Raw genomic sequence first — 21,236 nt, 5'->3', positions numbered from 1 at the left:
TGTGAGAGTGGCAGTTAATTGTCATGTAGTCGACCAACATGTACGATAAACAGCATTATATCATTGCAAACAGCAATGCTTCAGTTGAATTGAAAGTATAAACAGTAAACTCTCCCCTGTGCATACAACTTTTTAACTTAGCAGTTTTGCAGAACCTCAGTAACCATTGAATGCTTGTGTATAAATGTTTCACTGTCCCCACGTATGAATTTTAATATTCTGGTAGCGTATAACGCCCCCACAGGTTGTGTTGTAGCGTTCTACGAGAATCTATATGAATTGTTTAAAAGCTTCAAACGCAATTTCACTCCAACCCTGATTTAACACATCTGATTCAATTAATTGGGGGCTTGGTCAGTAGGATCAGGTGTGTTAAATTAGGGTTGAAAGAATTTGCTCAGTGTTTGGTTTATTATGTTTGAAGTATAGAAAACAACTGTTGCTACGACATGATGGAATCACTAAAACATTGGAGTTGTAATTAGTTTCCTTTATATAGATTTGCGATGAATCAAAGTTCTCACTTGGACCATACCATTTTTCTGTAAATTTACATGAAGATATGTACCATGTCTTTGTCCTCTGCAGTTGAACCAGGTGTATTTTGATGATGATGGCAGCAGCCCTCCCCAGGACAGGCTAACCCTGCCACAGCTGCAGAAACAACTGCTAGAGGACTATGGTATGGAATTAACTCTGCTCCCTTTTTCTCCCAGTCACTGTGTCTCTTGATAGAGTGTCACAGTTATTTCAACAATTGTCTTTAATCATTTTGATCACTATGTGGTTGATTGTACCTAGGACAACACATTTCTTCCAACAGAGAGAGTAGAGGAGACCTTAGCTTTTGATTAAAAAAAACAAAAAAACAACTATTGGATGAAGGGGGGGCGGCACGGTGGCGCAGTGGTTAGCGCAGTCGACTCACAGCAAGAAAGTCCTGGGTTCGAGCCCTTGGGTAGTCCAAACTTGGTGGATCATCCCGGGTCGTCCTGTGTGGAGTTTGCATGTTCTCCCCATGTCTGCGTGGGTTTCCTGTGGGGGCTCCGGTTCCCACCCACAGTCCAAAGACATGTAAGTTAGGTGAATGAGCCATGCTAAATTGTCCCTAGATATGAGTGTGTGTGTGTGTGTGTGTGTGTGGGCCCTGTGATGACCTGGCGGCCTGTCCAGGTTGTCTCTCCGCCTGCCGCCCAATGACTGCTGGAATGGGCTCCAGCATCCCCGTTACCCTAAGAGCAGGATAAGCGGTTCAGATAATGGATGGATGGATGGATGAAGGGGTTCATATGCACAAACATTTTCCAGAAAACCTGCAAACACACAGCACCACTCAGAACTGGCTGAATGTTTAATGTTTGTTTAAGTAAATCAATCAATTAGTTGATTTTAAAGTTCATGAGTAGAAATAGCTGAAATTCTTTAATGCTGATCTACAAAGCAGTTGTCAGTTTACATCTCAGTGCTTGACAATGCAGGCATTTCACTCGCATTTGCTCCAAAAAACAGACATGTGCGACTGAGAAAATTCAGATGTAAGCATCTGTGCGAAATGTCATGCACTGATTTTTTTTTAATATAGGACTCAACGGCAATAGCAGCTCAAAATGTATGATATCAAAATGTGTCCATACTAGTAACAGTAACTAAGAATTCTGCCAGTAAGTCTTTGAAGTATGAGCAGAGCTACAGGGAGGGAAATTTATAACTGTCAGACTGTATAAGTAAAACAAGGTTATCAGTACAAACAATGATTCTGTATTTTGGCATAGAGAAAAGGGGGAGAAAAAAAAAAGAGCAGGGAATGTGACAGACAGAAAAGGATGGAAATTAAAAGTAAAGCAGCGGTGAGAACAAACAACCTACAGGGGGATCAGAGCCAAACTGTTTACATGTAGGACAAACGACAAGATTTATGTTAATGGGTTAGCAACAAAAAAAGATAACTTTTTTATAATGCATAAGTGGAAGTAGTAAACTTTCCCCCCTAGCGTTTCCAAGTGGTATTATTGTTTGCGCTAGTGTTGCAAAGACAACCAGATCGCTTTCCATTTATTAGCAGCCTGGTTACTGTCCAAAGCAGAAAACAGCCGTAAGACTCCCAATTTGAACTAGAACCTCCGATCTCAGTGCTATGATAAAGGTAGAGGGAAACATCTGGTAATATAATAAGTAGGCAGGTTGTGTTACTTACTGATCAAGTAGGAATAATACCAACTGAAAGTCTGTTTGGAACCCTCTCAAGTCCCAGAGCTCTCGCCATCTAGTGAATGCCCATCTGAGGTTCACGCTTGTTCTATCTTGTCTTCTTTCACAAACAGGCTCTAACAGGTACTATTTAATGAAGATGCCAGTTGGGGACCTGTGAGGCGTCTGTTTCTCAAACTAGAGACTCTAATGTACTTATCTTCTTGCTCAGTTGTGCAACGCGGCCTCCCACTTCTTTTTCTACTCTGGTTAGAGCCTGTTTGTGCTGTCCTCTGAAGGGAGTAGTACACACCGGTGTAGGAAATCTTCAATTTCTTAGCAATTTCTCGCATGGAATAGCCTTCATTTCTAAGAACAAGAATAGACTGTCGAGTTTCAGATGAAAGTTCTCTTTTTCTGGCCATTTTGAGCGTTTAATTGACCCCACAAATGTGATGCTCCAGAAACTCAATCTGCTCAAAGAAGTGCCCATCCAACCAATCCAACTTGTGGGAGCTGCTTCTGGAAGCGTGGGGTGCAATTTCTCCAGATTACCTCAACAAATTAACAGCTAGAATGCCAAAGGTCTGCAATGCTGTAATTGCTGCAAATGGAGGATTCTTTGACGAAAGCAAAGTTTGATGTAAAAAAATCTTATTTCAAATACAAATCATTATTTCTAACCTTGACAATGTCTTGACTCTATTTTCTATTCATTTCACAACATATGGTGGTGAATAAGTGTGACTTTTCATGGAAAACACAAAATTGTTTGGGTGATCCCAAACTTTTGAACGGTAGTGTACATTTGTATAAAGTTAAGAAATTTAAATTTTCCACCTTCCCCTTTTTCCATTTGCTGGTGAGCTCCATGGCGCCTACATCCCACAATGCCTTTGGCTATGATAATCATGGTCCATAGGAAATGTATGGAGGCGAATAGGTCGCTTGGTGAATCGCATGCCAATGTGGGTTTGCCATTATGATGAAAACGATATGCAAAAATGATCAAACAGTGGACACAATTAAAATTTTTCAAAAAATTGAAGGCAGTGAATTTAGTTTTTTTAATGTAATTGATAGTCTGCGATTTTGACTTTTTAAATGTGATCCTAAATTTCTCTCTGTGCTCCTACAATTTTGGAAATAGGGGTCCATTTGCTTCTGTTAACAAATGTTACCATCAAGCTCTGAATTTTAATGTGGTCAATGCAAATTTCAATAAGTATTAATAGATAAATACTCTGATTGGTTAGTGCATCTGTTTTCCCCTTTCTCCTGTTTTTTTCCATCAAGCAGGTAAAATATTATTCCATGTACTTTTTAATATTTCCAGGCTTGTTCAATCACAGATTTTTTTTCTACTTTTGTTTTACAAAAAATGGGAGTCCCATTTTTTGAGTTATATGAATTTACAAACTATAGGAACATAGGAATTTACAAAAATGTATTGTAGCGCTCCACCTAATTGTTTCCTTCCTTTTTTTAAATAGGTGAGTCCCATTTCTCTGCAAGCCAGCAGCCCTTCCTGTATTTCCAAGTGCTGTTCCTGACAGCTCAGTTTGAGGCAGCTGTGGCCTTCTTGTTTCGGGTTGAGAGGCTGCGGAGTCATGCCGTTCATGTGGCGCTAGTCCTTTATGAACTGCGACTACTACTTAAGTCATCGGGCCAAAGTGCGCAACTATGTGAGTATTAGTGCCTCCATGATGTGGAGGAAGTTGAGAGCCAAATGGTAATGGGAGCAGATAATAGTTATCAAATATCCAAAATAGCACTTGTTATGGGGATTTGATGAGTAAACTTTGAAGTCAAGATCTTCTTACTAATGTAAGTTAATCTAAATACGTTCACTCGAATCACAGAATTGTCATGTGATAGTAGTGTTAAAATATAATGTTGAAACATTTAATTAATGCAACAATTAAGTAAAGAATATGCAATATTTTTCCACTTTTTATTGCATATCACTTGAGAGTAATATAATACTCAAGGCTCTCATAGACACCGACATATGTGTTTGGGTTACTTAATCTGTTTTATTTCCTCTTAAAACAACTATTTTAAGTTTTCTCACAATCCTGTGCAGCATTTTGTGGCACTTCAAGTCAAGTTTATTTGTATAGCCCAAAATCACAAAGTAGTCCTGAAGGGCTTTACAATCAGCACAATACACAACACCTCCTACTCTTTGACCCATGACTCAAATGAGGAAATCTCCACAAGATAACCTTATCAGGAAAATAAATGGGAGAAACCTCAGGAAGAGCAACAGTGGAGGGATCCTTCTTCCACAACGGACAGAGGTACAATAGGTGTTGAGTACACAAGAGTAACAGAATTACAGTGTAAAACAAGATTACACACAGAGCGAGATTATATACATAGTTATTGTATTGAATTTAGCAAAGCAAATTTTAAATGTATTGGGTAATAAAAATTATAAGTAGAGTGCAAAGCATTTGGGGTGAATCCGTGATCATCCATGACAGTGTCAAGAAACTCCACAAATGCAGTGAAGTGCCAATGGGACCCTGCACTACAAAACCAGCTCCGCTCAGTGGAGCCCTGGAGAGATAATAGACTTAACATACACCCAGGAGGTAGACTCTGGCACAGCATTCACATAGAGGGAGAAAGAAGAGAAGTGATGTTAGTGATGCAAAAAAAAAGTCAGAACCAAGAGAGAGAGAGAGAGCGAGAGAGAGAGAGAGAGAGAGAGAGAGAGAGAGAGAGAGAGAGAGAGAGAGAAGCTGATCCCATGGTCATCAGACAATCCATAAAAGAAGAATCTTGGTCTTGGAAGAGAGAAGGAGAGGGGGGGGGGCAGGCACAAAACATGGATATTTATGACCTCTAGTCATAAATACATAGAGTCTGAGACCTTCTCAAAAGAAGATAATCCCAGGTCCTTTCTGTGTGGAGTTTGCATGTTCTCCCTGTGTCTGCATGGGTTTTCTCCGGGTGCTCCGGTTTCCCCCACCATCAAAAAGACATGCATGTTAGGATTAATACTGCTGTCTGTGCCCCTGACCGAGGCATGGCAAGACAAACTGGAGTTGGTCCCCGGGCACTGCACGGCGGCTGCCCACTGCTCCTAGCTACACAGCTAGGGTGGGTTAAATGCAGAGGAAGAATTTCCCCATGGGGATCAATAAAGTAATAAAATAAATAAATAAAATAATTGTGACAAGGCTGAGGGATGTCAGATTAAAAAAGAATAAAACAACTACTTCAAAGATAATGAGAAGATCTGGGTTTTCAGTTTTGATTTGAAAGAGTCTAAAGAATCAGATTGTTTCATGTCGGCTTGAAGACTATTCCAAAGAAAGGGGATGTGGTAAGAAAAGGTTCTGCAGCCTGCAGACTTCTTTTTAACTCTAGGAACAGAGAAGAGGCCCTCACCCTGAGCACAGAGAGCACAAGGAGGTATATAAGGCTGTATGAGATCTGACAAATATGAAGGGGCAAGCTCATTAAGTATCTTATAGGTTAATAGAAGCATGTTAAATCACCCTATCTATTTAGCATGAATAGGGAGCCAGTTAAGGGAGGCTAGAATTGGTGTGATATGATCAGATATTATTAGATTTAGTCAAAAAAAAATGTCAACATGGCAGTGCGACCGACGTTTGCAGCGGCCTCACCTAGCACTATTTGTCCATGTCTGCATCGTAAGTTTGTGTCATTGTGTGGAGTGTGAGGGAAATATGTCTATGATCCTCAATTTCTTATGGACATTAACAATGAGAAACACTGGCTGGGAGAGCTAACGTTAAATCAACTGAGTGAGCTTGGTCTGCTATGTCCAGTGAGCCCAAAGACCACGGCCTTGCCCGGAGTTGCACCCGAGAAGAAACACCGAAAGTGGTGTGACAGGATGCAGAAGTGGGGCAAGCGCGGAGGTGTGCAAGCTAAGCTAACTGCTAACCCATACAAACCAGCAGTTCCGACGATCATGCTGGCTAATGTTCATTCTCTGGACAACAAAATGGACTATATCAAACTTTTGCGAGCTTCCTAGCGCAGCGTGAGGAACTGCTGTGTCTCCTGTGTTTACAGAGACATGGCTAAATGAAAACATCACAGACACCTTGATTCATCTGGATGGGCTTACACTCCACAGAACGGACAGAGTAGCCTCGCGATCTGGAAAGCTCCGGGGAGGCGGCCTTGCCATTTACATCAACAAGTCATGGTGCCAAGATGCCGAAGTAATCTCTACACTGTTCACTGCACAGAGTTCATGATGGGGAAGTGCCGACCCTTTTACTTGCTGCAGGAGCTGATGGCAATTGTCATTATGGCAGTCTATGTACCACCGAGTGCTAATGTGAAGGAGGCTATGAATGAACTCTACAACACCATCAGCGAACAACAGACGGCTCACCCCAATGCATTCTTCATTGCTGCAGGAGATTTTAACCAGGCAAGTCTCAAGTCTGTTTTACCAAAGTTTTACCAGCATGTGAATTTTGCAACAAGGGGCGATAACACATTAGACCTAGTTTTCACAAACATTAAGAACTCCAATAAAGCAGCCCTCCTTCCCCATATAGGAAACTCTGATCACCTAACTGTTATGCTGACTCCGGCATACAGACCTTGGGTGAAATGAGAGAAACCGGTACTCAAAGAAGTCCGAATGTGGCCACAGGAGGCAATTACATCACTGCAGGACTGCTTTGAAAACACACAATGGGACATTTTTAAGTTGCAGCAAAATACAACAATGTCATTGACTTGCAGGAATACACTGAGTCTGTAGTAGACTATATTAACAAGTGCATAGATCAAGGGTGGCTAGCCATGTGCCATGGAGAGCCATGTGTATGCAGGTTTTCATTTCAGCCGGACTCCACACCAGGTGATTTTACTGATTAGCAACCCTTCAACCAAAGAGGACGAATGTATCAGTGAAATCATCTGTTGTGGAGTTGGGTTGAAATGAAAACCTGCATACACATGGCTCTCCATGGCACATGGTTAGCCACCGCTGGCATAGATGATGTGACTGTGGTCAAAACTATTAAGAATCAGGCCAACCAGAAACCCTGGTTGAATGGGGAGGTCCATCCCCTGCTGAAGCCCTGAAATACTGCTTTCAGATCTGGAGACACTGCAGCATACAGACTGGCCAAAAGAAATCTGTCCTGGGGTATCAAGGAGGCGAAGAGGCTATGACAAAAGCTCAACAGCCATTTCACTGCTAATAATGACACATGGCGCTTGTGGTAAGGTTTTCAATCAATAACTGACTACAAGCCTCCACCCCCGCAGGCATGCCTTAAAGATCCCTCCCTACCAGATGAACTCAATGACTTTTTCGCAAATTTTGAGGTAACCAACAACAGGCGGGCACAGAAACTCCCACCATCGCCAAGCGACCAGGTACTCCAGCTGTCTGCAGCTGGGGTAAAGAAGGCCTTTGCCAGTGTCAACCCACGCAAAGCTGCAGGGGCGGACAACGTACCTGGGCATGTTATTAAGGACTGCACAGAACAGATGAAAGATGTTTTTGCAGAAGTCTTCAAGACCTTGCTCAGTTGAAGCAGTAGTGCCCAACTACCTCAAAAGTGCCACCATCATTCCCCTGATCAAAAAGTCAAACCCAGCCAGTATGAATGACTTCCGCCCTGTGGCCCTCCCTCCCATAGTTATGAAGTGCTATGAGCGGCTTGTCATGCTTACATCAAGGCTTGCCTCACTGCAAACCTAGATCCCCTACAGTTTGCATATAGAGCCAACCGATCCACGGAAGACACACTTCACCTCACTTTGTCACACCAGGGAGGGAAGAACACATATGCCAGGATCCTCTTTATCGATTTCAGCTCAGCATTTAACACCATCTTACCACAACAACTAGTGGAGAAGCTGAGGTTGCCGGACGTGGACACTGCCACCTGTAACTGGGTCCTGGACTTCCTGACGCACAAGCAGCAGACAGTCGGGGTGGGCAGCCACACATCAAATTCCATCTTAGTGAGCACAGGTTCACCCCAGGGCTGTGTCCTGAGCCCGCTCTTGTTCACCCTGCTAACCCATGACTACTGTTAAATTTGACACTAACCACATTATCAAGTTTTCAGATGATACAACAGTAGTGGGTCTCGTCAGCAATAATGAAGAATCTGCATCCAGGATGGAGGTGGAGTAGCTAAAGGGCGGGGTGCAAATCCCACAACCTTTCCCTGAATATATGTAAAACAAAAGAAATGGTGATTGACTTCAGGAGGGCCGGCAGGCACCATCATATGCCGCTGACCATCGATGGCGCCACTGTGGAGAGGGGTCAGTAACATCAAGTGCCTGGGAGTGCACCTGGCAGATGACCTGAACTCAACCATTAACACCTTGGCCATTGTTAAAAAGGCCCAACAGCAGCTCCATCCCCTCCAGAGACTTAAAAGGGCAAGCCTCCCCATTCCAGCTCTCACCACCTTCTACAGGGGCACCATTGAAAGTATTCTAACCTACGGTCTCACTTCCTGGTTCGGTCCGAACAACACCAGCTGAACAGGGTAGTGAAGACAGCTAGCAAGATCATTTGTGCCCCTCTCCCCGTCCTGTTGGAGATTTAACCATCAACACTGTGTTTGTAGAGCCTCCAGCATCATTAAGGATCCCCACCATCCTTCTCGCAGCCTGTTTTCCCTCCTGACATCTGGGAAGAGGTACAGGAGCATCTGTGCTAAATCCAGCAGAATGCTAAATAGCGTCTACCCACAAACAGTCAGGATTATTAACAAACTGGTCATGCCCATCGACCTACCCTCTAAACCCCCCATCAGTGCTGGTCACTCACCGACAAACACCAGCTGTCAACATTTAACTTAAATGGCACTTTAATGGACTGTGTTGTTAATTGTTTGTGCTTTTTTGTTTTGTTCCCTCTGTTTTTATGTTTTTATTGGTATCGTTTTTAGGAAATTTTTGGATGTGTGTTTTTATCTTTTCTGTTGCACTGCTGTGGGCTGGGAGAAACTGCCTTTTTCTTTTTATTCATACGCGCAGGTACAGAATGAAATGAAAATCTTGAAATCTTAATATTCTAGCAGCAGCATTATGGACCAATTGAGGGTTTTTAGTGCTGGCGCGTAGCAGTCTGGAAAAAGGGCATTGCGGTAATCTAATCTGGATGAGACAAAAGCATAAATCCAGGGTCTCAGCATCCACCATGACACAATCGACAGAATGTTAGCAATATTTCATAGATGGGGAAAAAAAGCGGTCTTGGTGATTTCTTTAATGTGGAACTAAAATTTTGGTATGATAAAAACCCCTAACAGGAGCAGCCGAAAGTAGTAGTAGTAGTAAAAAATAACTCCACGATTTTTGGTTGTGGGACTTTGGGAGATCACACGGTTGTCGAGGGAAGCCATTACTTGATCATTTAGGTGACTTCAGGGCCAATGACTAGTAAGTAGTAAGAAGTTAGAAGACATCCAGTTTTTCACTGCAGATAACCATGCCTCTAAATTTTAAATATGACTTTTTTTACATAATAGATATATTTTCAAACAAGATATCGGATTAGACAATACCGTTTATATTGATAAAGTTTGATGTTGTGTTAAAATACATAACCCATTTCTTAACACTAGAATGACCGGGATTTAATTCCTACCTAAAACGACCATGGGTGGTCAAATTGACAGCCGGTTTTTAAACTCTATAGTCTTTCAAGATAAATACCCAATTGAGATATTAATGCATTGCATATGTTAGTATGTCTGTTAGAAAACGACTGACACCAAAATCAAAATTTTAACAACTACAATACTATTTTTAAACAATTTAAACTTCAGAGACATGGTCGAACTTGAATAGAAAAATTGAAAAAGTGAAAAAGACATTTTGCCAATCTAACAAACATAACAAGGCCTATAAAACGTGAAATGTAAAAAAGAAAAAGAAAAAAAGAATTGAAAATAAATATTGAAACAGTCCCAAACAACAACCGGAACTTAAAAACTACTAGAACGACCATGGGTGTTCATTTTGACCGCCATGGTTTTTAAGCTATATTCTGTCAAGGTAAATATAAAATTGAGATATTAATGCATTACATATGTTAATATGTATGTTAAGAAACTAACTGACATCAAAATTAACATTTTAAAAAGGCCACTGTCCATCGCCTGCAATGCGTCGGTGGTAGTCATGGTGCGTCTGAAACAGCATCTGTAACCGGCCATGTTGGCAATAATCAAAAATAAAATTTAGACTCTTTCTCTGCACTGGAGAACAGTTTTTTTTCCCTAGGACAGAGCAATGAACTTCGCGAAGGAAATTATGCGACCAAAACACGTCATAAATAGTAACATGCCACGCACGATCACACTCATATACGAGTGACCAAAACGAGGGATTCGATAGGGTTGTTCTTGCTCCCCTTTATTATTTATTTTAGTTGCAGAATTTTTAGCTATTTTTATAAAAATAGTCCAGACATTGAGCTTTTAAATGTGCTAGGCAATCATCTGGTCATAACTCAGCTGGCAGATGATACTACCATCCTCCTCAAGAGGTCAGAAAAGATCCATCTGGTAATCAAGAAGATAACTGGAAACTGGTTTATAAGCACAGTTTTACTCCGCATAGCACTCTGATCTGGAATAACAGATTTATCTTGTTTAAAAGAAAATCTTTATGTTGTTATGATTGGGTGGAGGGAGGTATTTGGTCTATTTTACATCTGATGGATTCAAGAGGAAATCCTCTAGAGTACAATGAATTCATTGATGAATACAATGTGATGTCTACAAAAAACAATACTCAGTGGTTATCAAAGCAATCCCACAACTAATGGTGAATATGATAAAAGGAATTTTGACTTGTGATGTGTTAGTACCACAGATGCCTTCATTTTACATACACAATCTCGATTTTATGGAGAAAAAAATGCACAAACAAAATTGTAAGGGGTGCCCTTACCGCCGCACTATTTCCTCTTATCATTAAAAAGAAAAAAAAATCCATTAACACATTATCTTAAAGCGATTATAGGCAGAATTAGAACCAGATACCTCACTCTCCCTATTTCACCAAAAGCGAAAGAAACTCATTTTAAAATGATAAATGATATATATCTTTGTAATGAGCTTCTGAGACAAAGATTTAACATTGTGATTCTGTTATCGAAATGTTACAACATTTGTTTTTTACTTGAAATGATACTAGAGCCTTTTGGGCATTAGTTCAAAATTGGCTATCTGAAAAGGACTTCCATTTGCCCAATTTAGACTATAAGGGTGTTAAATTTGGAGTTATAATGGAGGATAAAAATATGGAAATGTTGTACAATAGTCTTATTATTATGGCTAAGCAATTTATCCATAGATCTAGATTTATTACGGCCAGGCCACTATTCTTAGTCTTCGTGAATGAATTAATAAATTTTAAGAAAGCACTGAAATATATACAAACCAAACACGCTTTGCATATTTACAAAAACATAGATATATTGAGTTCTGATTAGACCTCTTTCTGTCTTTTTGTCTTTTTATTATTTTTTGTGAAATACCCCCAAAAAACTGGAATAGCTCAGTCTAATTTGTACTATTTGCTAATTTGTTATTGTTATGACCAGATTTTGTTATGTTGTTCACATAATAAAGATATTAAAAAAAATTAGGAGCGGCCATTTTGACCACTCATGGTTGTTCTACTTAGATCTTATCATAACTTCTTTTTCTTTTGTGTGCAATTGATCTAAAAATCATTTTAAATGCAAATACAGTGCATCCGGAAAGTATTTACACCCCTTCACTTTCCCCACATTTTGTTATATTATAGCCTTATTCCAAAATGGATTTAATTCCTTTTTTTTTCTCATCAATCTACATACAATACCCCATAATGACAAAGTGAACAACGTTTTGTAGAAATTTTTGCAAATGTATTAAAAATAAAAAAATGAAATATTGCATGCACATAAGTATTCACACCTTTTGCTATGACACTCAAAATTGAGCTCAGGTTCATCCTATTTCCACTGATCATCCTTGAGATGTAGTAAATTCAATTGATTGGACATGATTTGGAAAGGCACACACCTGTCTATATAAGGTCCCACTGTTGACAGTGCACGTCAGAGCAGAAACCAAGCCATGAAGTCAAAGGAATTGTCTGTGGACCTCTGAGACAGGATTGTATCGAGGCACAGATCTGGGGAAGGGTACAAAAACATTTCTACAGCCTTGAAGGTCCCCAAGAGCACAGTGGTCTCCATCATTCGTAAATGGAAGAAGTTTGGATCCACCAGGACTCTTCCTAGAGCTGGCCGCCCAGCCAAACTGAGCAAGCGGAGGAGAAGGGCCTTGGTCAGGGAGGTGACCAAGAACCTGATGGTCACTCTGACAGAACCTTCCAGAAGGACAACCATCTCTGCAGCACTCCCAACAATCAGGCCTTTATGGTAGAGTGGCCAGACAGAAGCCTCTGCTCAGTAAAAAGCACATGACAGCCTGCTTGGAGTTTGCCAGAAAGCACCTAAAGGACTCTCAGACCATGAGAAACAAGACTCTCTGGTCTGATGAAACCAAGATATAACTCTTTGGCCTGAATGCCAAACGTCACGTCTGGAGGAAACAAGGCACCTCTCAACACCTTGCTGATACCATCCCTACAGTGAAGCATGGTGGTGGCAGCATCATGCTGTGGGGATGTTCTTCAGCGGCAGGAACTGGGAGACTAGTCAGGATCGAGGGAAAGATGAATGGAGCAAAGTACAGAGAGATTCTTGATGAAAACCTGCTCCAGAGCGCTCAGCACCTCAGACTGGGGCGAAGGTTTACCTTTCAACACGACAACGACCCTAAGCACACAGCCAAGACAACGAAGGAGTGGCTTCGGGACAAGTCTTGGAATGTCCTTGAGTGGCCCAGCCAGAGCCCAGACTTGAACCCCTTTGAACATCTCTGGAAAGACCTGAAAATAGCTGTGCAGCGATGCTCCCCATCTAACCTTACAGAGCTCGAGAGGATCTGCAGAGAAGAATGGGAGAAATACCCCAAATATAGGTGTGCCAAGCTTGTAGCTTCATACCCAAGAAGACTTGAGGCTGTAATCACTGCCAAGGGTGCCTCAACCAAGTACTGAGTAAAAGGTGTGAATACTTATGTACATGCAATATTTCATTTTTTTATTTTTAATAAATTTGCAAAACTTTCTACAAAACCTTTTTCACTTTGTCATTATGGAGTATTGTGTGTAGATTGATGAGAAAAAAAGGAATTTAATCCATTTTGGAATAAGGCTGTAACATAACAAAATGTGGGGAAAGTGAAGGGGTGTGAATACTTTACGGATGCACTGTATATGCAATTTTAGGAGAATTCAAGGAGTGGCAGGTCTGTATCTCTGCCCCCCCCCCAAAGTTATTAAACTTTGAAAATCTGACCGTTTTGAAATGCAGTTTGCATTCTCAGAGATAGGCCCATTTTTATTTAATATAGGCTATTTATTTTGGATAAGTTTTCATTTATATGATATATTGTGCAGCTGTATATTTTAAAACAGGGAAGGAAACCCTGTCTGTGCATTTTATTTTGATGTTTGATCTGTTTTAATAAATGTGCTTGTGACATCTCACATGTGGCTTTGACTTACCCACTTTGTAGAAAATACTGAAGTATATATTTATCGCCATACAGCCTAAAATTACCAAGATATAATTTTTGGTCCATATCGCCCAGCCCTAGGAACAACCAGTGTTTTTAAATCCAAAAATCACATATCACAGTCACACATACCCTATTTCCCCTTGGGGTTGAATAAAGTGTTCTGATTCTGATTTTAGGGGAACACAATTTACAACAGGGTGATTTGGAGAACGGGGTTTAGAAATATGTTGAAAATGAAGGAATTTATAAGTACATGATGGAGAGGTGGATTTGTTGAGAGAATTGTTTGTTGAGAGAATGGAATGGAGAGAATTGTGTTTTTTTGGAGTGACTGGTAAGGTGAGAGGGTGTAATATGAATTTATTAAATTACATTTTAATCCATGCAAGGTTTGCTGTCAAGTTAAGGAGGAAAATAGCCCATTATGAAAAGAGGAGAGGTGAGGTGTGGACTGTTTTTCAGAGTATAATGGAAAGAGATGTTAATATGTTGTATCTATGTCAGGGAAGACTATTTACTGAATGGACTGTGTTGTTGACTCTTTTTTTTTTTGCTATTCTATTTTGCTATTTGCTATTCTGTTCCTTTTTGTATGTTTTTAGTGATGTCGTTTTCTTTTGGATATGTTTTTTTTTTTTTTTTTTTGCACTGCTGTGGGCTGGGAGAAATTAAATTTTGTATCTTTTGTGTATGAAAGTACATGAATGAGATGACAATAATTTGATCCTGGTTCTGATTCTGATTTGAGGTTTTGTGGAGGGGAGCACTTTTATTATAATTGGGGAAGAAGGGAGGATGATGTTAAGATTTTGGTTAAATGGTGTAGTGTGTGGGGTAAGGCGTATGTGTATTTTTAATTGCCTACCGCCCAATGACTGCTGGGATAGGCTTCAGCATCCCGCGACCCCAACTGGGATAAGCAGCTTGGATAATGATTGATGGATGGATTTATTTGATATGGAAGGGGTCTGTAGGCTGGAAGCCATACCAAAGCCTGTAGGTTACCACACTTGTTGTACTGTCTTGTTGATCTGTGGTTTTTGAATTTGATTTCTTTGATTTGGTGGGGAGCTTGTTGGCTATAAGCCATGCTAGAGCCTACAGGTTACCTCACTATTTTTCTGTCTTGTTTATGTGTTTTAAAGTTTAGTTGAATGTCTTCTATCTTGCGTTTTCTTCTTGTTCTAATGATTAGGCATGTATATCTGTGTAAATATGTAAAAAAGAAAAGAGAAAAAGAAGACGTGTTATGCATGTATTTTTGTAATAAAAGAGAAAAAAAAGCATACCACATGAGGCTAAGTCCTTACCGCAGCGGCCTGGGTTCGAATCCGGCCCGGGTCCTTTGCTGCATGTCATCCCCTCTCTCTCCCCCCTGCCTCTCCTGTCTCTCTCATTTTTAAAATAAAAGAGAAAATACCGACAAAATAATAATAAAAAAAAACCCAAAAGAAAATACATACTTGGGCATGTGTTAAACATTATTTGCTTCATCACAGATATCTTTACGCATGCTCAATAATCCAGTTAAGGAAATCACAGAAAGTTGAATCAGCTCATCTAGACACAGTGACACTTTACAAACTTCACAGTTCAGTGGACACTTAGATGAGTGATGAAATGTTTCTCTCAATAAATGTTGTGTCCAAATGATCTGATTCACCTGTCTATGATTCATCACAGATATAAACTCGAAGATGCTGATTTATATATAGGCATATAATTCTGACTAAACAATCAGGAAAATATTTAAAAACTTAAGTACAACAAACCAATGTCAACATCTAATGATCTGTTGCAGTAAGATATTGAATACAAACATAAATGCCTATAAAATATGCATAGACTATTTTTTTTGATCAACCAAGAACTCAACTTTTTCCTTTCTGTAAGACCACGATCAATGCTTTGTGTCCTTGTTTGTTCAAAAGTGGAGGCAAAAACAATTTCCACTTTCATGTTAAATGTGAAGCTATTGGTGTGCAGGTGGCATGGCGGTCTATTCCATTGCTTACCAACATGGGGATCGCCAGTTCGAATCCCTGTGTTACCTCCGGCTTGGCGGGCGTCCCTACACACACAATTGGCCGTGTCTGCAGGTGGGAAGCCAGATATGGGTATGTGTCCTGGTCACTGCAATAGCGCCTCCTCTGGTCCGTCGGGTGCCTATTCGGGGGGGGGGGGGGACTGGGGAGAATAGCATGATCTTCCCACGTGCTACATCCCCCTGGCGAAACGCCTCACTGTCAGGTGAAAAGAAACATCTGGCGGCGCCACGTATCGGAGGAGGCATGCGGTAGTCTGCAGCCCTCCCCGGATCGGCAGAGGGGGTGGAGCAGAGATCGGGACAGCTCGGAAGAGTGGGGCAACTGGCCGGATACAATTAGAGAGAAAAAAGGGTGGGGGGGGGGAGAGAAGTAAAGCTATTACTTTGCACTAGTCTTTAGGACTTATGTAAATGGCAGATGCAATAAGTGCATTGCATCTATTTCATGGTCCGTTAACTTGCAATTTTGTATAGCTAAGAACTTTTACAATGCCAAATTATGCAGTATTGTGAAAAATGAATTACTTGTTTAATTTTACATTAAATACAGGAATCTTGGAATCACCAAAAAAAAAAACCGGACGGATTGACTATATATGATCTGTATAATAAACTTATCCAGTCAGTGCTTTTTGAGTTGAATATTCAAATGCCCATCCCCGGTAGTGGTTGTGTGTAGAGAATTGAATGTTTAAGAAATGGATGTGTTTTCTCTCTGCAGTAAGTCGGGAGGCTGGAGATCCACCTATGGTACGCCGGCTCAACTTTATTCGACTGCTCATGCTCTACACTCGCAAGTTTGAGTCCACTGATCCACGAGAAGCACTGCAGTACTTCTATTTTCTACGGTGAATAATACCATAGATGTGCAATATATTTGGCTCTCGGACATACACATACTCTGTCTTTCTCTTTTGCTCGCTCGCTTCTGGTGGAAGTTTCTTTTGTTGGACCTTATCAAACTATTAGATATTTGAGTTTCCCTTTTTGTTGATAGGGAGTTTCTCGAGAATTATTTTGCTTTTACAAGGGATCTCTTGGCTTTGCAAGTCCAGCCCATACATCTCACTTCATTCTTTGTGGTCTGGCAAGGCTCACTAGGCATGTGTTATGTTAATGTAGTTGTCAGTGGGCAAACACCAAAATGAATTTGCAGGCATTTGGATCAGCCTTTAATCAGTCAAATCAGAGCCACAAACTTGTTGACGTAGAACAAGAGCGCAGCATTTCCACATGGGCTGGTAATAACATTAAGACAGAAGTCAAGTTAAGAAAAATATAATTTATATGTATATCCCTATGTCACAGTTAAGTCCCAAGGGCCTTTACAATCACATTACATTCAACAAATATAAAATACCATGAATGACAACATGTTGCACCCCTTGTCCGTAGACCCCCGGTTGTGATAATCAAATCTTCCACAGAAATCGTAGAACTTGACAGAAACCTACAGTAGGCAAGTAATTACTTTGTCTCTGTCATCAATAGCAGTATTGAACACATTTGTCCAACTAGTGCATTTCAGCAGGCCCACGTCTCCACCTTCATCAGTTGATTAAATCTCACATTGAATTATGTATGTGGATTTATATGAGCACTTCCCTGCACACACTTGTGAGAGGAAATCAGAGCATCCGGAGGAAACCCACACAGACACGGACGGGGAGACCATGCAAACTTCACACAGAAAGGACCTGGGATGGCCTGGGGTTCAAACCAGGACCTTCTTGCTGTGAGGCAACAGTGCTAACCACTGGGCCACCTTGCCTTTGCTTTTGCCAAAAAGGCGTATTTAAAACATGCCTATCAACAAGGACACACTTTGGGGTAGTTTTTCGTTCCCATCATGCTGAAACACTCAGTTGACATAGCTGGTGAAACAGATGTTATTTAAATGCTGTGAAAGTATGAAAGTGGTACTCCTGACTGATGGCAAAATCCGCCCCAAGACTAGAGCATTTTTGTGTTAAATAATACCCCCCTTTAAAGTTTTGAATCTATGCTAATTGGATGTGACTGGTGCATTATACACCATATCGAGGTCAGTCAACGAGTTGTCAGAGTTGATTTTTTTTTTTTTATTCAGTATACCAGCACCCCTTAGAGACCAAGCAGCAAAGGTGTGTAGAAGCCAGCTCTTGATATACATCTACACTTAACTTGCCAAGTTTGGATTTTAATTCAGGTATGAGCTTGTATAGACTGTGAGGAAAATATCTTTGATTACTGCAAAGAATTCTGGTAAGAGATACTTGATCCATCTTTTAGTGTACGCTGTGCTGTGCTCAGATGTTTGAGCATGGAGAAAGACACAGTATTGCTGTTTCTCCATAGTTCCCCACTATGAAACTAAGATGACAGTAAAAGAAGATTTACACACAATCTTTAATTTTATAGTCACTTTAGGGTTGTTTGTACTTTTGTAATATTGTTTCTCTAATTCTTTCTGGTACAAGAAAGGAACTGCTGACGCTGTGTGGAAAGTTGCACAGTCATTGGATTGCTTTAAAAGGCACTGAAACCATTTTGGTAACCAATCTGATAGACTTAGAAGTTGAATACACATACTTTGTTTTTCATCTGGCTAAAAATTAAACCCCAGCACTAGTCAAGGATCTATGAAGATAAGAATTAGTCACTGGAATTTCCCAGACACATGGAGGGCTCTGAAACTAATGGCTTCACTTCATAGAACATGATACAGCCTTCACCCACTTTAACAAGCTCTTTTTTTATTCTTCAACACCAAATGAAGTTTTGATTTCGCTCTAAATAAACCAGCCAAACAGATCCTTGGTTTTATGGTGCCTCTGCTTTACCCAACTTTACACTTAGGGGAGAATGAGGAAGACAGAAAAGCTATATGTGACATAGGTCACTAGTCATAATCAAACACTGTATGTAAAATGGCATAGACATATCTGACAGGAGGCCTGTGTCCTAAGTTTCTGTGTGTGTGTGTTTATCTCTAGCAACGAGAAGGACACTCAGGGAGAGAACATGTTCATGCGTTGTGTCAGCGAACTTGTCATTGAGAGTCGAGAGGTGAGTTGTCTGTTTTAAATACATTATGGTAATCTGAGAATGTTAAGATTTTCATTGGGAGTGACGAAAAAGGACAGGATTAGGAACGAGTATTTTAGAAGGACAGCTCAGGTTGGATGGTTTGGAGACAAAGTAAGAGAGGCAAGATTGAGATGGTTAGGACATGTGTGGAGGAGAGATGCTGGGTATATTGGGAGAAGGATGCTGAATGTGGCGCTGCCAGGGAACAGAAAAGAGGAGGGCCAAAGAGGAGGTTTATGGATGTAGTGAGAGAAGACATGCAGGTGGCTGGTGTGACAGATGAAGTTGCAGAGGACAGGAAGATATGGAAATGGGTGATCCACTGTGGCAACTCTTAACAGGAGCACCCGAAAGTAGAAGAAGCAAATGGCAATATGGGAATTACATATTGTACAGCTATGTCAAGGCAAGTCAATTTTATTTGTATAGCCCAATATCACCAATTACAGAGTCTTCAGTAATATCACCTTCTTAATGGCTCTGGGTATGCAGTTCTTAATTTTCTAATGTCAGCATCGGTTTGGCAAAAAATAAATCTTTTTATTTGGATCAGTACTTGTTATGATTATTAGTATTATTAGTATTATTGAGATTAATATTAATAATAATAAAAGTATATTTTATTTGTAATGTACTTATATTTAAAACCCAATCCCAAAGATCTGCAGAGTGCTCCAGGTGCATAAAGCAAAAAAAAAAAAAGAAGCATAAAAACCCCCACAATTTTAAGAAAGGCCATGTTGAAATTGAAGATTACAATGATAAATAAAAACAAATGTAAAACATAGTTATGAACATTCAGCGCAAGCAGCCAGCGCTAACATGGAAGTTATCAGGGCAGTGATGCTGCCCTCTTAAAAAAAAAAGCAATAACATGCACTTCTAATGATTCCAATGCAATGTGCATAGGTAATATATGTATCCTTGACTTGTACGATTGGTCACAATAACTTACCAGCCAACTTTATTTTAGGATTAATACAATAATTACGAGCAGTGAAGTAGAGGTACTTATTTCCTGGTTTTATGAGGGGTGTAAAAATCATAAAAAGGCAGAATAAGTGTAAATAATCTGATAAAATTAAATTGTACAAGCTAAGAATACACATTATCTGTGCATGTTCTTTGGATCTACTAGAAATGCATATCCTTGCTTTCTTAGAGGACTGGATCACTGCTTTGTTAACATGTTTGTATCTACGTTCAGATTCTCTGCACAGAAGAAGGGTTCAAGGACAATGTACCCTAGACCGCAGAAAATAGCCAAATCCCCCCCCCCCCCAACAATGAAATGCTCCTTTAAATCACTGGACTGGTGGTTTAAAACCTTTTAAAGAGCCAGTGTAATGATTTTAAGTTAAAAAGAAAAAGAAAAAAAGTTTTGATTGTTTTCCTTTAAATTGGTCAAAATCAGTCTTTGCCCTTTCAAGCAAATGATGGAAAGGTAGTAGTAATCTGGCTGGTAGCTACAATAAACTAAGTGCATATCAGTACCTTAGCAATTGTGCTGAAGAGACTACTGCTACTACTTTCGGCTGCTCCCGTTAGGGGTCGCCACAGCTGGTCATCCGTTTCCATTTCTTCCTGTCCTTTGCATCTTCCTCTGTTACACCAGCCACCTGCATGTCCTCTCACCACATCCATAAACCTCTTTGGCCTTCCTCTTTTCCTCTTCCCTGGCAGCTCCAGATTCACCATCCTTCTATGAATATACCCAGCATCTCTCCTCCACACATGTACAAACTGTCTCAATCTTGTCTCTCTTGCTTTGTCTCCAAACCATCCAACATGAGCTGTCCCTCTAAGGAACTTGTTCCTAATCCTGTCCTTCTTCATCACTCCCAATGCAAGTCTTAGCATCTTCAACTCTGCCACCTCCAGCTCCACCTCCTGTCTTTTCATCAGTGCCACTGTCTTCAAACCATATAACATAGCTGGTCTCACTACCATCTTGTAAACCTTCCCTTTAACTCTTGCTGATACCCTTCTGTCGCAAATCACTCCTGACACTCTTCTCCACCCACTCCACCATATATACACTGCTCAAAAAAATAAAGGGAACACATAAGCAATGCAATGTAGCTCCAAGTCAATCACACTTTTGAGATATCAACCTGTCCAGTTAGGAAGCAACACTGATTTGTGAATCAATTTCACCTGTTGGTAAATTGTCTAATTTCCACCTGGAAATTAGACAATTTACCAACAGGTGAAATGCAGTGGTCTTGCAAATTGTCTAATTTCCACCAGGTGGTGGAAATTAGACAATTTGCAAGACAACCCCTATAAAAGGAATGGATTTGCAG

The 21,236-nt window shown here is 40.4% G+C and overlaps 1 protein-coding gene across 2 annotated transcripts in view; it reads left to right on the top strand.

Moving 5' to 3' along the window:
- nup93 (nucleoporin 93) overlaps nucleotides 1-21,236 on the top strand; it is a 133,536-nt gene that overhangs the window by 67,927 nt on the left and 44,373 nt on the right. For both annotated transcript variants that reach the window (XM_056281890.1, XM_056281889.1), the window contains exons 12-15: nucleotides 589-682; nucleotides 3,681-3,872; nucleotides 16,583-16,709; nucleotides 18,837-18,909. In XM_056281890.1, the coding sequence (XP_056137865.1) occupies nucleotides 589-682; nucleotides 3,681-3,872; nucleotides 16,583-16,709; nucleotides 18,837-18,909 (486 nt within the window). The remainder of the gene's footprint in view (nucleotides 1-588; nucleotides 683-3,680; nucleotides 3,873-16,582; nucleotides 16,710-18,836; nucleotides 18,910-21,236) is intronic.

Source organism: Lampris incognitus, chromosome 6 (assembly GCF_029633865.1).
Source record: "Lampris incognitus isolate fLamInc1 chromosome 6, fLamInc1.hap2, whole genome shotgun sequence".
NCBI classification, from domain to species: domain Eukaryota; kingdom Metazoa; phylum Chordata; class Actinopteri; order Lampriformes; family Lampridae; genus Lampris; species Lampris incognitus.
This window is presented reverse-complemented; position numbering and strand designations above follow the sequence as displayed.